Source organism: Vanacampus margaritifer, chromosome 8 (assembly GCF_051991255.1).
Source record: "Vanacampus margaritifer isolate UIUO_Vmar chromosome 8, RoL_Vmar_1.0, whole genome shotgun sequence".
Taxonomy (NCBI): Eukaryota; Metazoa; Chordata; class Actinopteri; order Syngnathiformes; family Syngnathidae; genus Vanacampus; species Vanacampus margaritifer.
The window spans coordinates 14,216,162-14,230,167 of NC_135439.1; the positions used below are offsets into that span (position 1 = coordinate 14,216,162).

The 14,006-nt window shown below is 38.7% G+C and overlaps 2 protein-coding genes across 2 annotated transcripts; both read right to left on the reverse strand.

The window, feature by feature from the left end:
- Window positions 1-500: 500 nt before the first annotated feature.
- slc6a14 (solute carrier family 6 member 14) lies at window positions 501-6,150 on the reverse strand. The gene is made up of 14 exons (XM_077573311.1): window positions 5,997-6,150; window positions 5,790-5,921; window positions 5,209-5,370; window positions 4,164-4,278; window positions 3,948-4,080; window positions 3,207-3,347; window positions 3,009-3,144; window positions 2,735-2,827; window positions 2,528-2,653; window positions 2,268-2,386; window positions 2,097-2,196; window positions 1,899-2,008; window positions 852-1,019; window positions 501-763 (listed from the first exon to the last, which is right to left on the reverse strand). The coding sequence occupies exons 1-14, from the start codon at window positions 6,148-6,150 to the stop codon at window positions 605-607; spliced, it is 1,848 nt and encodes a 615-aa protein (XP_077429437.1). The 3' UTR covers window positions 501-604.
- A 2,264-nt stretch (window positions 6,151-8,414) lies between these two features.
- fmoda (fibromodulin a) lies at window positions 8,415-13,164 on the reverse strand. The gene is made up of 6 exons (XM_077573630.1): window positions 13,075-13,164; window positions 12,286-12,659; window positions 11,533-11,655; window positions 10,438-10,569; window positions 10,090-10,357; window positions 8,415-9,155 (listed from the first exon to the last, which is right to left on the reverse strand). The coding sequence occupies exons 2-6, from the start codon at window positions 12,628-12,630 to the stop codon at window positions 9,004-9,006; spliced, it is 1,020 nt and encodes a 339-aa protein (XP_077429756.1). The 5' UTR covers window positions 12,631-12,659; window positions 13,075-13,164; the 3' UTR covers window positions 8,415-9,003.
- Window positions 13,165-14,006: the final 842 nt, after the last annotated feature.

The window sequence follows — 14,006 nt, forward strand, 5'->3', positions numbered from 1 at the left end:
GTCTTATACTAATTATTGCATTTTGGATGAGGCGAGATATGGTATACAAATTTAAGCACATAAAACAACACACATTTACATTTTAAATACGTAAAAAAGGTTTCAACCGAATACATATTTAAAATTTTCATTTTCTAATACAGTAAATTACATAAGAGAACCAGACGTTTGAATGTGTGTGTGTGAACGTAACACGGCTTCTGCCCACTCATTTGCCGTTACAAGCTTTTGCCTGCGGTACTCGTGTCAATGGATGCAGTTTAATAATTGGCCACCAGATGTCACTAAAGCCCAACCATAGTCACACACGCTGGTTGAAGGTTGCCAAACCTATACGTGCAGGTGCTGCTTCCCTCACAGGGCTGTTATGAATGTGAAAACATAAATAATAATTTTTATTTTTATTTTTTTACATACACACAACAGAATCATGGTTAACTAGTTTTGAAATCAGAAGTAAATGAAAATGTTTTGTTCAACCCTTGCTCATTTATTTTTTAAAATGTAACAAAAAAAATGAAGATCATTTGACATTTTTATTTATTTTATTTTTATTTATTTATTTATTCATTTAATAAAGTAGGCCCATGCATCTCCTGAAACATCAGAACCATGAGCTGGAGATAATATTTACACTTGGTTCTGGTCTGGTGAGGTTGCGGTTCTTCCTACGCCTGCAGTGTTCTTCTGCGTACCGCTCACCACAATGGACGTCCAGATAGGGATGCCAATGTTCCGAGGCAGAGCAGAGGGACTTCACACGCTGTGATAATGATGAGATAATGGATGCAATTTGTTTCTGGCATTCATAAGAAGAATATCAAGTAACGCACACACACACACACACACACCTCCCATGGTGTTCCCTGTACTCTTATCAGCTTATAAAGAGCAATGAGTGGAATCCAAAGAAGGATAAATGCTTCCATGCACCATCCCAGAGCCAGAGCCCAGGCTGGGTACTGGACTTTTCCATAGGTGGGGGGTATAAAAGTCATCAGAGACCAGATCAGGATCACCTGTAAAATGAAGGTAATGGAAGTAAAGTAACTCACTCTCTAACCACAATTGATTGCAGTCAATGATTGCCTGAAGTCAGGAGGCAGTAAAAATCACCACATTGTGAGGGCTCTATTTTCATGACCAGCACAAGGCACGGGGTGCAGTGTAAATCTAGGCAGGGGCGGGCTAGACTAAGTTAAGATATTTTTGCACCATTGTGGCGTGAACACGGCTAACTTGTTTCACGGCCAATCAAAGCGGATCCTCTCATTAACTTTAAATGCCACAATTCTCTTTGACCTCGCAGAAAGAGAAACTGATTTTGAGGAGTCCTTGCAGGAGGTCAAAGTGCACAAAGTCTGTTTATAAGGAACTGCAGGCAGACCTCCACAGGTGGATGATGTAATGTTAACCATGGAGATCACAGATCTGTCAAGTAGCACTTGGAGACTGCCTTTCACCAGATCACACTTGTCCGTGTTTAATAAAGATGATGATAGAAATGCGCTCAAATAAATTGATCTCTGCAATGATTCAGATTCAGGGTTCCAAGCACACTGTTGACATATTTATGAATTTAATATGACGTCCATCATATTATGTCTCTGCCTGCACCTTGACCAAATTTACCAGTTATGTTACACTACCTGCGCCAATATTTAGACATGGTTTCAGCAAGCATAAAGTCTAGTATTGTGTTTTCCTTCTTCGCCAAATAAATTGACCCATGTTTTCGTTCTTTTTAAGAATGAACCAAACAATAAATGGTCCCCTTCACTGATATCAACTCCAGAATTGTATCTATTATTTTCTTTTGAAGTCCAAGGTACCGGACCACACTAATTGTGTGTGTCAACTGTCAAATTTCTTTTGAGATGTGTGCAGTGTACACTTACCACTATAACACACGGGCTGATGAAGAACCAACACGCTCGCCACCAGAACCAATAACTGCAACTCTTCTTGCCAAGCATCATCTCGGCATCCATAATAAAACAGTTTCCCCCTTAAGAAGAACAAGCAAGAATATTCAAGGCTATTATTATTATTATTATATACACGTCACTTCCATTTCTTTCAATTGTCACATTTACCATATATGTAGATGAAACCAATGATCTCCAGGAGAGCCAAAATGAGCATTACCCAACCTGCGACAAACTGGTCAACAAGAGTCACCCAATATATTCCTGCCTGGACACAAACTGAGAAATAGAGCAGGCGCCACTTACGCAAAAGCGAGAAATGCGTTCAGAAAGACGCACCTGTGTGACGCAAGGTAGACCAAGGAGGTAGATAAATACACTGATTAATATGGTTAACGTGGCGTGTTTGGAGGTGAAGGTTTTTGGGAAGGAGTCGATCAGGCATGTGGTGATCACCTCTGAATTGAGAAAGAAACACAGGGTTAACGATCGATGAATAGATAAATGCAGTCATCTATTACAATTACCGCTACTGCCTCTTCTTCTATTACTATTATAGTGGTCACGACATTAGTAAGTGACCTTTTGTGATGCCTCACCCACGGCTCCAAATTGGGAGTCGAGACCAACAGTCAGCAGCATGAAAAAGAATAAAAAGGACCAGAGTGGAGAAACCGGCAGTTTAGACAGAGCGTCTGGATATGCAATGAAGGCCAAGCCAAAACCTGCGCAAGACAAAAACGAAATATTAGACAACCCTATAATAAAAAGCTTCATGTACTTTGAGGTCATTTTGTGTGACTCACCTTCCTTCACCACCTCCCCAACAGGCATTTTGTAAACATGAGCCATGTGGCCCAAAATGGAAAATATGGCAAAACCAGCCAGCACACTTGTGCCTTAGCAAAGAAGGAAAATAGTTCAAAACACATCAAACATGGTGGAGACTGTACTGCAACATTATATAGAGTTCAAAACTGCACATGATTAACAAACGTCAGAAACTTGAAACTATTTGTAACCCGCCTTTCCCCAGCCTCCGGAAACAAGAAGAACAACGTCTTAGTGTTATACCCCTACCAGCATTAGTGAGTGTCACAGCTAATGTATCCTTCAACGCGTTGTTGTGGAATTTGTTATAGGAAGCAAGTGTCATGACTCCGCCCCCACCAATAGATAGCGAGAAGAAGGTCTGAGTCGCAGCGTCTTTCCACACCTACAACACATGGAGGTACTTGAAATGACAATCAATCAATCAATCAATCAATTGGGCCATACTTGTGCCTCAGCCAGCTTAGTTAAATTGGACTGGGAGCCAATGTAAAACTCTATCCCATCTCTGGCTCCCTCCAGTGTCACTCCCCGGATCAGCAGAATCACAAGCACCACGTATGGGAACGTAGCAGTGAAATAAACAACCTAGAGGCGCAAAAGGCAACATTTTAAAATGCTTATTAGCTTATTCATTTTGTTACCCAGCCCTAAATTGTGGAATGTTACAGCTGTGCTTCATTTCATTATTATTTAATTATTAAAAGCACTATACTTTTAATTCGCTCTTTCACTAGTTTTAAACAAATATTGGATGTGATCGCTTGTTTTTATTTTATTTTTATCCCTATTAAATGATCATTCTTTTATTGCTTCTCCTTTCCTAGTAGAAAATAAAAAAATAAACCTGCACATAATAAAAACTGGATAATGTACTGTGTGTGTGCTTGAATCAAAGTTATTAACCTCTTAACTGGAAAAAAAACTAACTCAAATTTATCTATGAAATGTAGCAATCTTCAGATTATCGACTGATATTTGAGGTTTTTCATCTGTTATAAAATAATCCAAAAAACTGACATGGTGCCCCTAGAGGCGCTCGAGGTTAGTGCGGGCATTAAACTCGAGACACTATTAATTAATTCCCCTTATTAGGACCCCGATTCACACCACATCGTCCAAGGGTTGATCCCAAGGGTTGACTTGCTTTATAGAGGAGCCGTTAAAGTTTCCACAACACTGATTTACTTTCCCTGATGACTTGATGCCTCTGATGAGTGCAGCACCAACAATGATGGAGCTCAGCAGCAAACAGAGAGCCAAGTGCCAAACGATTGGACCCGTCTCCTCGATACCGGCGGATCTCTGCAGAGCCACGCGACTGAGGAAGAGGAGGGAGAATCAGTCATGTAATACCATGTCTATCAATGTGCACGAACATGTTTGAAGATGGAACGTCCTTACTCCCAGTACTGCTCACTGAGGCTTTGCACTGGCACCAAAATCACGTGGGATGAAGGACAAGTAATGTTTCCCTGGCTCCAATTGGCCACTAGAGAACCACTTATATTGCAATACACTAGAGAAGAAGAGATAATTAGCCAATAATTATGACAATAGATCTTTAACTCATTCACTGCCATTGACGGTTCTAGACGTCAAAAATTCATTTGAACTATTTCTATTAGTTAAACTTTTTTTCCCGCTTTTATTAACAAGAGTATGAAAACCTAGAATTTGTTTTATTGTACATTTAGAACAGATATAAAATTTGTGATTAATCGTGAGTTAACTCATGAAGTCCTGCAATTAATTACGATTTGAATTGCCCGACGCTGCTAATTTTGAATTGTAATTAATCACATGACTTCAATAGTTAACTCACGATTAATCATACATTTTATATCTGTTCTAAATGTACAATAAACAATTTTTTCTAGGTTTTCATACTCTTTTTAACAAAAGTGGAAAAAAATGTTAAACGAATAGAAATAGTTCAAATGATTTTTTTTACGTCAATAGCTGTCAATGGCAGTGAATGAGTTTATGTGACAAAATCTTTAACCCTATAAAGTCTGAACCATGAAATATATGTGAGAAAATTCGGATTCTTTGTAAATAGAGTATTTACCGGTCCTTTGAACAAACAAAAATTTTTGTTGTATTTTTTAAAATCAACTTCCACATATTACTTTTGATTTGCGTCATATTTAATACAACCGGTCACAATGCTTTAAATTCATACATATATATAACTGACTTATCAAACATATTCGTATTTCCAAAGATCAGAAAGAACATTTCCCACTATTAGTAAGTATAGATGTCTCTCCTTTCTCAATTGGGGCGATTTTGCAGCTGGGTGATACTGCCCTCTATCCAGGCATTGCATGTGTTAGATCATATACGTCAGGGCATTAATGAAAAGACAAATATTATAGTCATGAGGAGGGCTCAAAATGTCTTGTATTTAATATGATATGTTTGGCGTTATAGGGATAAGTGTTACCTTTAGGAGAGTCACTGCAGTTGCTGTTGGTCCAACTGAAGCAGTCAAACCAGGGCAGAGAACTTTGGAAGGAGGCAAACAAGTAGTACAGGCTGTAGGCCATGATGGCATTGTAGTAGATAGACAATATAAGGGTCACAGTCACCGTGGCAACGCCAACACCTGAACAGGACGAGAGTTAGAAGGATTGGTTGTCTTCCTTTCCCTGAAGCACAATTTCCTGTTGGCCTGCCATCTTTTTGTCAAGCTACAATATTCCCTTGACGTCAAATACTGCATTGAAGATGGGGAACATGAATAATTCATTCATTGAAAACAGACTTCACAAATTAGTTTTGGTACAACCAAAGCCACCTTTGCTCTACTTTTAAACACCCTCACAACCACCAGAGATTAGTTGTTTTCACTTGACATTAAAACGTGTATTATTTGAGTTGAGTTAAACGACAAAAAAGACCCTTTCAGTTTTATGGACACAAGCCCTTGAAAAACAAGCAACAGGGAGTCATAAAACAAAAACGCTTCCCTAACCAGTAACCATTGTTAATCTTCAATCAGACAGGAAGGTCTGCACATCTTACCCTGCAGTATGGGAACTGCTCTCCAGACCTGAATTGGGCCTTGGCTGCAGAATTGTCCCAATGCACTTTCCAAGAAGTACAGAGGAATTCCGGCGAGTACCAACATCACAAAGTAAGGTATAAGAAAAGCTCCTGCAGAAAGATACAAAGCAGATCAAGCATTTTTTTCCCTCCCATTTTCCAATCAATGTCATCAGATCCACCTACCGCCTCCATTCTTATAAGCCAAGTATGGAAATCTCCAGATATTCCCAAGGCCAACAGCATAGCCGATTGTGGAAAGGATGTACTCCTTCTTATTGGCCCAGTTCCCTCGACCAGAACTTTTATCGCCCTCGTCCGCATGCACATTCTGTTTCATCAAACGTTCCAACACGTCACAAAGACACGCAAAATGTGCCACCATCTGTTCACCAACACTATCGCAGCTTGTGTGGCTTCATCGGCATCTCAATTAGGACTGCCAGAAACGGAACATAATCCTTTTTCACTAAATATTCTTGCATCACTCTTGCTGTCACATAATTAATTAAAATGAAGCCGACATAACCCCAAAAGTGACATTATAAGACATGATTGTTAGAAGTTAGATATGTGTTCACTTAATATTTGAATCCATTTTTTGCTAGCCATTTTTATGTTTTATATTTTTTAAACAAAATTCAATGCGAAGCTGCCCATTTGTTCCTGCTACTGCATGGTAGAAGTTTACAAGTACCTGGTCAACAACGGCAGGCTTTGCCAAAATAAAATCCTTCCAGTTGTTCCAGCTGTTTTCCCTCATGTCCTCTCAAGTTGTCTTGAACTCTTCTTCGTAGAACATTCTCAGGTAGTTCTCTTAAAGGCTCTGTCAGGTGGGGTAGCGGGAGATTCTCCACCAATCACAAGCACTCACCTGACCACCCAAAAAAGGCCATTGTATGAGTGTGTTCTGGTATTCCATACTAAATGGGGACAGCTCGCGCGCATACACACGTAGACTTGCCTGTCCATTATTACTATGACTGCTGATGGAATTATCTCATAGTAGTGTACACATATAACCACTGTCAGCTTCAACTATTATCAGTCTTCTGACCACTGCCAGTGTCAGTTTGCAATATCGGAGTCCCGCCCAAGATACGCTTAGAATGCTTTGAATAACATTTCATTATGGTAGTATGGACTAAAACGGCCAAAATAATAAATAAATAAATACATAAATAAATATAAAAATGAATATAAGAAATATAATTAAAAAATGTAATACAAATGTATTAATTTTATATATATAAATATATACGTTTTTATTTTCACTTTTAGTCATTTATTTATTTATTTATTTATTTATTTATGTAGTCATTTATTTATTTTTAGCTTTGGCAGTTTTAGTCCCCCATACAAGAGTAGCAAAGTCATGTTATAAACAGAATATACCTTTTACACGCTAAATTAAAAATCTGGTAAATATAATTCATGAGAACAGGCTCACCAATGGAAATGTTAAGACAATGTGAAAAAAAAACTACAGTACTCCTAACAATAATAAAGAAATGTTAATGGCAAACATAATCCTGTAAGTTAAGCAGAAAAGTTGTTGGAACAAAGTAATAGCGACAGCAGGATTTTATAGTCCTTCATTGTAGGTCAGTGACTTATTTGTTAAAGTTCGGTGAAAAATTCTGTTTACAATATATTTAATGCAGCCCCACTAGTCTAAACATGGTACTGTATTCTGATTAGTATTGTGTTTGTATGAATTAAGCAGCAAAATCCAACTGTTTATATCTATCTCAGGGGGCGGCCATTTTTGATGCTTGCTGTCTACTCAAAATGACATCACAAATGCTCAGGGCTCCGATAACTACTAACGACCAATCACGGTTCACCTGTTTTCTGTGTGTGGTCATGTGACGTTCGCAAGCTGAGCCCTGAGCACTCTAATGTCATTTTCAGTCAACAACAAGTGGCAAAATGACCAAGCCCGACTTTAAGGCCACAATGTTACTTTTGCAAACCTTGAAAAGTGCACTTGATGCAGAAACACACCACCAAGCAGAAACTGTAAATAAACAGTAGGCCTAGTGATGTTATAATCTATCGTTACTCCTTTGTCTATTCAGCACAGATCCATCCATCCATCTGTGGACGACATCCATATCAACAGATGTACAGACCCTTCACACGCCTGCGCCTCAGCTCAGTTGAAACAAAGAAGTTAAGTAGAACATGATTTAGTTAAACTGGAAGGAATTGGTCATTTAAATGCTTTTACAACCAGTCACAAATGTCCTGCTTGGCTTTTTCCTTTTGTTGTGAACAGGAAGCTTGTGAACTTTGTTTCGCCTCATTGACCTGAACCTTGTGAATCTTATCTATTCACCTCGAGGACACCTGGGAGGAGCTTGTGTCTGACCATGGATGTTATTAATTTGCGTCAATACAACAGAGTTGACTAAATATTGATGAGCACAAATAATCTTATTACATACTAAATTTTATTCATGACATTGAACATTTATCCAATCATACTGATTAAAAGGTAAAATATTTTAACGCCCCCATTAGCATCTGGTTGACACGATTTATAAGTGTTGTGGGTTTTAAAGTAATATAGGGTGGAAATAAGTAATGATTTGCTTGAAATGTAGAATAAAGTATGTATACTCAATTCATGCAAGTTTAATGGATAAACAGACACAAAGTACATTTTATGCATGCAAAAAGTAGAAGTAAAGAAAAAGGTGATGATCATCTTTAAAATTGTTAAGAATGCACCTGAATGCACAAATCAAGCATTGTCATTTTATGAAAGATCATCTTGTGAATGCAATTCCACCACGTACCTTTAAGATCAACACATTCAATAAAGGAGGAGTTATGTCAAACTCAGGCATAATAATACATCTAATTCGATAACATTGTCAAATATTTTCAAGTATAACAAAAAGAGGACGTTAAGAAAGTTAACAATATTGTAAAAAGAAAAAATGATCAAGAAATGTACCTGTTATTTAAAATTTGTAGAAGTCCCTAAGACAATTATAAAATAATATTCTTCTTGAATTATACAAAAGCTGGGTTTTTTGGTCACACAGAAACATTTAAAAAAACAACAAACAAACAAAAAAGGTTAAAAAAAAAACAACACATTTCTTCTAGATGTAAAGGAGCAGTAGCAAAGTACAACGAAGTTTATGATGGAGGTGACGTTATGAAAAGATGGACCGCACGTTTAAACGTCAATGCTGGAGGCCAAACGCAGGCACAGTGCCGAATCCGATGGAATGTCCTCTTGACTGATCTCATTCCCATCCAGACGCAAAGTATCCAGCTTGGAGAAATTGGTAACATCCACAATGCTGCAGAAACTCCCCAATGTGAACTCTGCAACAGCACAACACAAACATTAATGATCATCTGGTAACAATTACCAGGTCAACTTACATATGTGACCGTAAAAACTCCAGCTCCAGGACTCTTAATTTGCTCCCAAAAAAGTATAAATATTACCATCCTCACAAAGACGTATTTATACGTTTTTATATGGGGGGGTTATGCTAGAGCATACAGAAGGCTTTGATGCAGCCTCTGAACTGACGAGAATGGTTGAAGCAATGGTAGTTATTACAAAAACGTCCAGCAGGTGGGAGCAAAGTATAAGAGATCAACCAGGGCCATGTCTTAAACAGATTTGTAAATAATGATGAAACGTAGCTATATTCTAATGCTAATTGCTGCAAAACGGAAACAGATAGAAATATACTTTTTTTTCCTGATGATTTAGGTACGTTACATGTTTTTATAGCCATAGAACACAATATTCTGTGCGCCTAATAAAATCAGTCAAAATCCAGAAAAACAGCCGGGAGCGAAGGGGGTTGCTTCAGTGAAAATGACTGGGAGTGAATCAGTTAATTTGTCGTTCAAAAATCTAGAGGGCACAATTTTTTTCACTATGAACTCTGAACTTTGTCTGGCAATAGGACTTATCTGTAAAAACTTGAGGGACGGAATGCAGCCAACTCCCGGCCAATCGAAGCGGCTCCGCTCATTCACTTTAAAATCAGGGGTAACATTGCAGAAGCCAAAATCGACGCGTAAATGCATGAAACCAATGCATCTGTGTGTGATCCCTCTCCACCACAGGCAGTGCTATTAAAACATTGTTAAAATGATAATGATAATATTTTGTTCAATGAATTGATATCTACTAGTATACACAGGAATTTGTCCCAAGCTGTTATTATATTTATGATGAAATACGATGACAAAAATGACTACATAAAAAAGTGTTTGGAAAAAGCCTGCTACTTTTTACCTTTTATGCGATTGGCTTGGAGATAGAGATGCTGCAGGGCAGTGCTGACCAGAGGGATTCTCTCCAGGTGGTTGAAGCTCAGGTCCAGTTCCACCAGGCCTGTCACATTAAAGATGTTGGACGGGAGGCCCGTGTCTGTGAGCTGGTTGTGGGCCATACGCAGATACTGCAGCTGTGTGAAAGCGGCCAAGAAGCCCTCAGGCAGAGAGGCAATGGAGTTGGAGTCCAAGTAGAGTTGGTGCAGTTGTTCAGGGAGAGACTTTGGCACCTTGGGTGGAGAGCGTGGGGAGACTTGAAGTATACAAAGCTTCTTATTTTGTACATAGAAAGTCACATACTCGCACTCACCTTGTTGGCACTGACGTCCAATAGTGTGAGAGATGTCAACGACTTTAGCGATGCATCCATGTCTGTGATGGCGTTGTCATGGAGATGCAGGATTGTGAGGTTTTCCATTCCCTCGAGGTCTGAGGGTGTTACCTAGGCAACAGTTACATTATAAATAGCATTGGTGGGATATCCAAACTGTAATCATCAGTCCATTTTTAGTTTAACCACGCCTCTGTTGTCACTTCATCACCACTATTTTAGGCATGGGACCCTGGAGGTTAAAGTTAAACAAAAAAGTCAAGTCAGTCATCTTTATTTATATAGCACTTTCAAACACAAAGCGCGTTACACAAACCAAAGCGTATGTAGGGATTTTATTGTATTGCTGTTAATGTTTTATGTTATGTTTAGGCTAACCTTGCTGTCTTTTGATATTAATTTTGAGTATTAATTTATTAAAAATGGAATTAACTGGTTACTAAAACAAAAAATGTCTGAGTTATTGTAGACAAATAAAAAAAAATCCTACTTACACACAGCAGAAAATTACGGAAGCGTATTGCATTCACTTGAAGAAAAAAAAGTCCTGTTTTCCTGACTATTTTTTTGGGGAAGCTTTGTTTTTTTGAGTATTTTTTTCTGTTTAAAAAAAATATTTCCCTCTTTTTCTGAATATTTTTTTTCTGTTTTTCTGAGTAATTTTTCCCTGTTTTATAAAATAATTATTTTCCTGTTTTTCTAAATAATTTTGTTCAGTTTTTCTGAATATTTTTTCCCATGTTTTTCTGAATAATTTTTTTCAGCGTGCTTTTCGGATATTTTTTTTTACAGAAATATTCAGTAAAACAGAAAAAAATATTCAGAAAAACAGACAATTAAAAAAAATACTCAAAAAAACAAAGCTCCCCCCAAAAATTAGTTGTTTTTTTTTCTTCAAGTGAATGCAATACGCTTCTATAGAAAACATAAATGATTTATTTATTTATTTATTTATTTTTATTTTTTTATATTCTGTATATGAATATCCTGCAGCCACAGTTATGTGACCCTCCCCCCCTCCCAAAAAACAAAAACAATCAAAAAACAAGCTACATCACTGTTGCGAAGAGTTACCTTTTCAATGTTGTTATGGTTGATCCTCAAGTCTCGAAGGGTGCGAGGGAGGTTCCGAGGGATGCTGGTCAAATTGTTGTGTTGTAAATAAAAACGCTCCAGTCGTTCTAACTTCGAAAAGGCCTGAAAACAGGATGATCATCCTGGTAAATTGTGCAAGCCATTATCCAACCTTTTTTGTTTGGAGTTTGTGTTGTTGAGTTGACATGACATTAAATTATAAAATGTTCCATGTACCTCCTGCGCTGTATTCACATACTGTTTGGTGCATTGAATGAGTATTTCTATGGATTTTTTAGATACCTGTGTGAGTGTCCACTGAATGCACCTCGAGTCAAATGTGGAATGCGAGTGAGACATTATTGTTATTTTTTGTAATATCTCGCGGTCCCACATAGTAACACTGAAAATGGCATAAACACTCAGCTTGCATTCTGTCTGACTACATTTCCCATGATTCTTAGACACGGAAGCAGGAAGTAGTTCTAGTTCCAGTATGACGCAAACGTGAATGTGAAATTCGTTTATCAGATGGCAACTGTATGATTGACATATACATGGACCAAACAATTGGCTTGTTGACTGGACGGAAAAAAGCAACAACAAAACAATGGGGCTGGCAAAATCTGCCGGGATTCGGGACACAGGGCTCATCGAGACTGTCCCGGGTTAAACGGGACAAGATCCCTGTGCCCACTTATTTGATCTTTTAAAAAAAAGTTGAGCCTGTGTCCTCATAACCGACACGTTTACCTTCTCGCTGATGCCATCCGATGTGAGCTGGTTGTGATGCATCATAAGCCACGCGAGATTAGTCGCGTTGACCAGAGCCGAGTCGGATATGGCTGTGATGGCGTTGTTTTGGAGATACAAGTACTTCATTCGGGAGGGGATGGCGGGCATGGCTGTCAGGCCCCGCGCATCGCAGTACATGGCGATGGAAAAGGTCGGGGGACAGTCGCACTCGGGGGGGCACTTGCCCCCTGCGGTGTCCGCTTGGACGGAGCTGCGGCCGCTGTACAGCCAGGCGAAAGGATCTTGTGCATGGGAGGGAGTCAGTGGAAGCAGGGCAGACAAGAGGACGATCACCGGATGCATGGCGGCACTCGCGCAAGATCCTCCTTCACCTGGATGGTGACAGAAATTAGTCAAAAGTCTTTGAAGTATTTCCTCGTAACTATTTTTGCACTGATGTTGAATAAACACCCAAACACAAGAAGTGCATCTACTGGCATAGTTTTGGAATGGGATTGCCTGCAGGGAGCAACATTCTTACAAGTCTTAATCCACAGGGAATCCAAGGAGGAGGTGAAAAAAAAAATGCCAGAGAGAGAAATGGAAACCTGGTTACAATGCACTCTTTGTAGCTGGGCCTCAAAAGTGGCCCAAACTTTCAGCGGAGAATCCAAAAATCAACTTGATGTCTGAGGAGCAAGTATGATCATATCTGCTCCTATTAGGTCTCATACCATTCTAATTGCCCAAAGAGAGACATTGACAGACACATGCATGCACACACATGGACACAGTTACACACTTTACCTGTTTTCGCGGTACAGGCCCCTTTTCTGAGTCCCCCTCGCTGTGTTCGAGTGATCCCGAGACTGGCGGGCACACGGACCAACAACAACAAAAAAATAGACGTGAAGGTCTCCACCCCTTTTTGCTCATTCATGGTGATGGTTTCTTCCACTCCACCATCCCCCCTTTTTTTCAAGTAAGAAAAACACACACTACAATAATTGTATATTATTATTATTATTTTTATTTAAAAAAATTGAAATATATTATCATTTATTTTTTTCCAATTTTTTTTAAATTTATTTGTTTTTTTAGATAATCTAATACTACCATTGTGCAAATACTGAGAGAGACACTAACTAATATTGTGCATACAAGCTGTGTGTTTTTTTTTGTGCTATTACTGGTTCTCACTTTGCGACATGACTCACAATTAACTCATTTGTGGCATCACTGATTGTTTTTGTTTTTAAAGCAAATATTGAATGTAATGCGACTTTTCTGCTCGTTAGTGCAGTTTAGTAAGATGAGTGTGTCATCACCTGTGATGCTCACAGCCACAAGTGGGCATATCGGCAACGGCATATTGCCCTGATTTGCCTGTTCGAATTCTGTAGACAGCCTGCTTAGCAAACCTTCACATCTGTTGCTGAGTTTCCTCTCCCAGCAGTTCTTTAAGGGTTAAAATAACACACTTGTGAGCTTGTCCACATGTTATCTGTCTGGACTTAATGTGGGTCACTTCCTGCCTATCTAATACCATCTGACTGTGGGTCCAGCCTTCCTTTTCATCCTTTCACCAAAAGAATGTTACTTTTGCTGTCCCCGTTTGCTAAATCACAAATTGTAAAAAAAAAATATATATAAATATATGCGTGGAAGCGTTAATTACTTAAACATGTCACTGCCAAGCCCGATTAATACAGTTTGTTCAGATGCTCATCTCTCTTAGT

Excerpts from the sequence above, each read along its gene's own strand:
- slc6a14 (XM_077573311.1), bottom strand. The coding sequence starts at position 6,150 with ATGAAACAGAATGTGCATGCGGACGAGGGCGATAAAAGTTCTGGTCGA. Across the intron at positions 3,145-3,206 it reads CTAAGCTGGCTGAGGCACAA|GTGTGGAAAGACGCTGCGAC; the intron begins GTATGGCCCAAT and ends CATGTGTTGTAG. Across the intron at positions 2,654-2,734 it reads TGGGGAGGTGGTGAAGGAAG|GTTTTGGCTTGGCCTTCATT; the intron begins GTGAGTCACACA and ends TGTCTTGCGCAG.
- fmoda (XM_077573630.1), bottom strand. The coding sequence starts at position 12,630 with ATGCATCCGGTGATCGTCCTCTTGTCTGCCCTGCTTCCACTGACTCCC. Across the intron at positions 10,570-11,532 it reads ACCATAACAACATTGAAAAG|GTAACACCCTCAGACCTCGA; the intron begins GTAACTCTTCGC and ends ACTGTTGCCTAG. Across the intron at positions 9,156-10,089 it reads CCAAGCCAATCGCATAAAAG|AGTTCACATTGGGGAGTTTC; the intron begins GTAAAAAGTAGC and ends GTGCTGTTGCAG.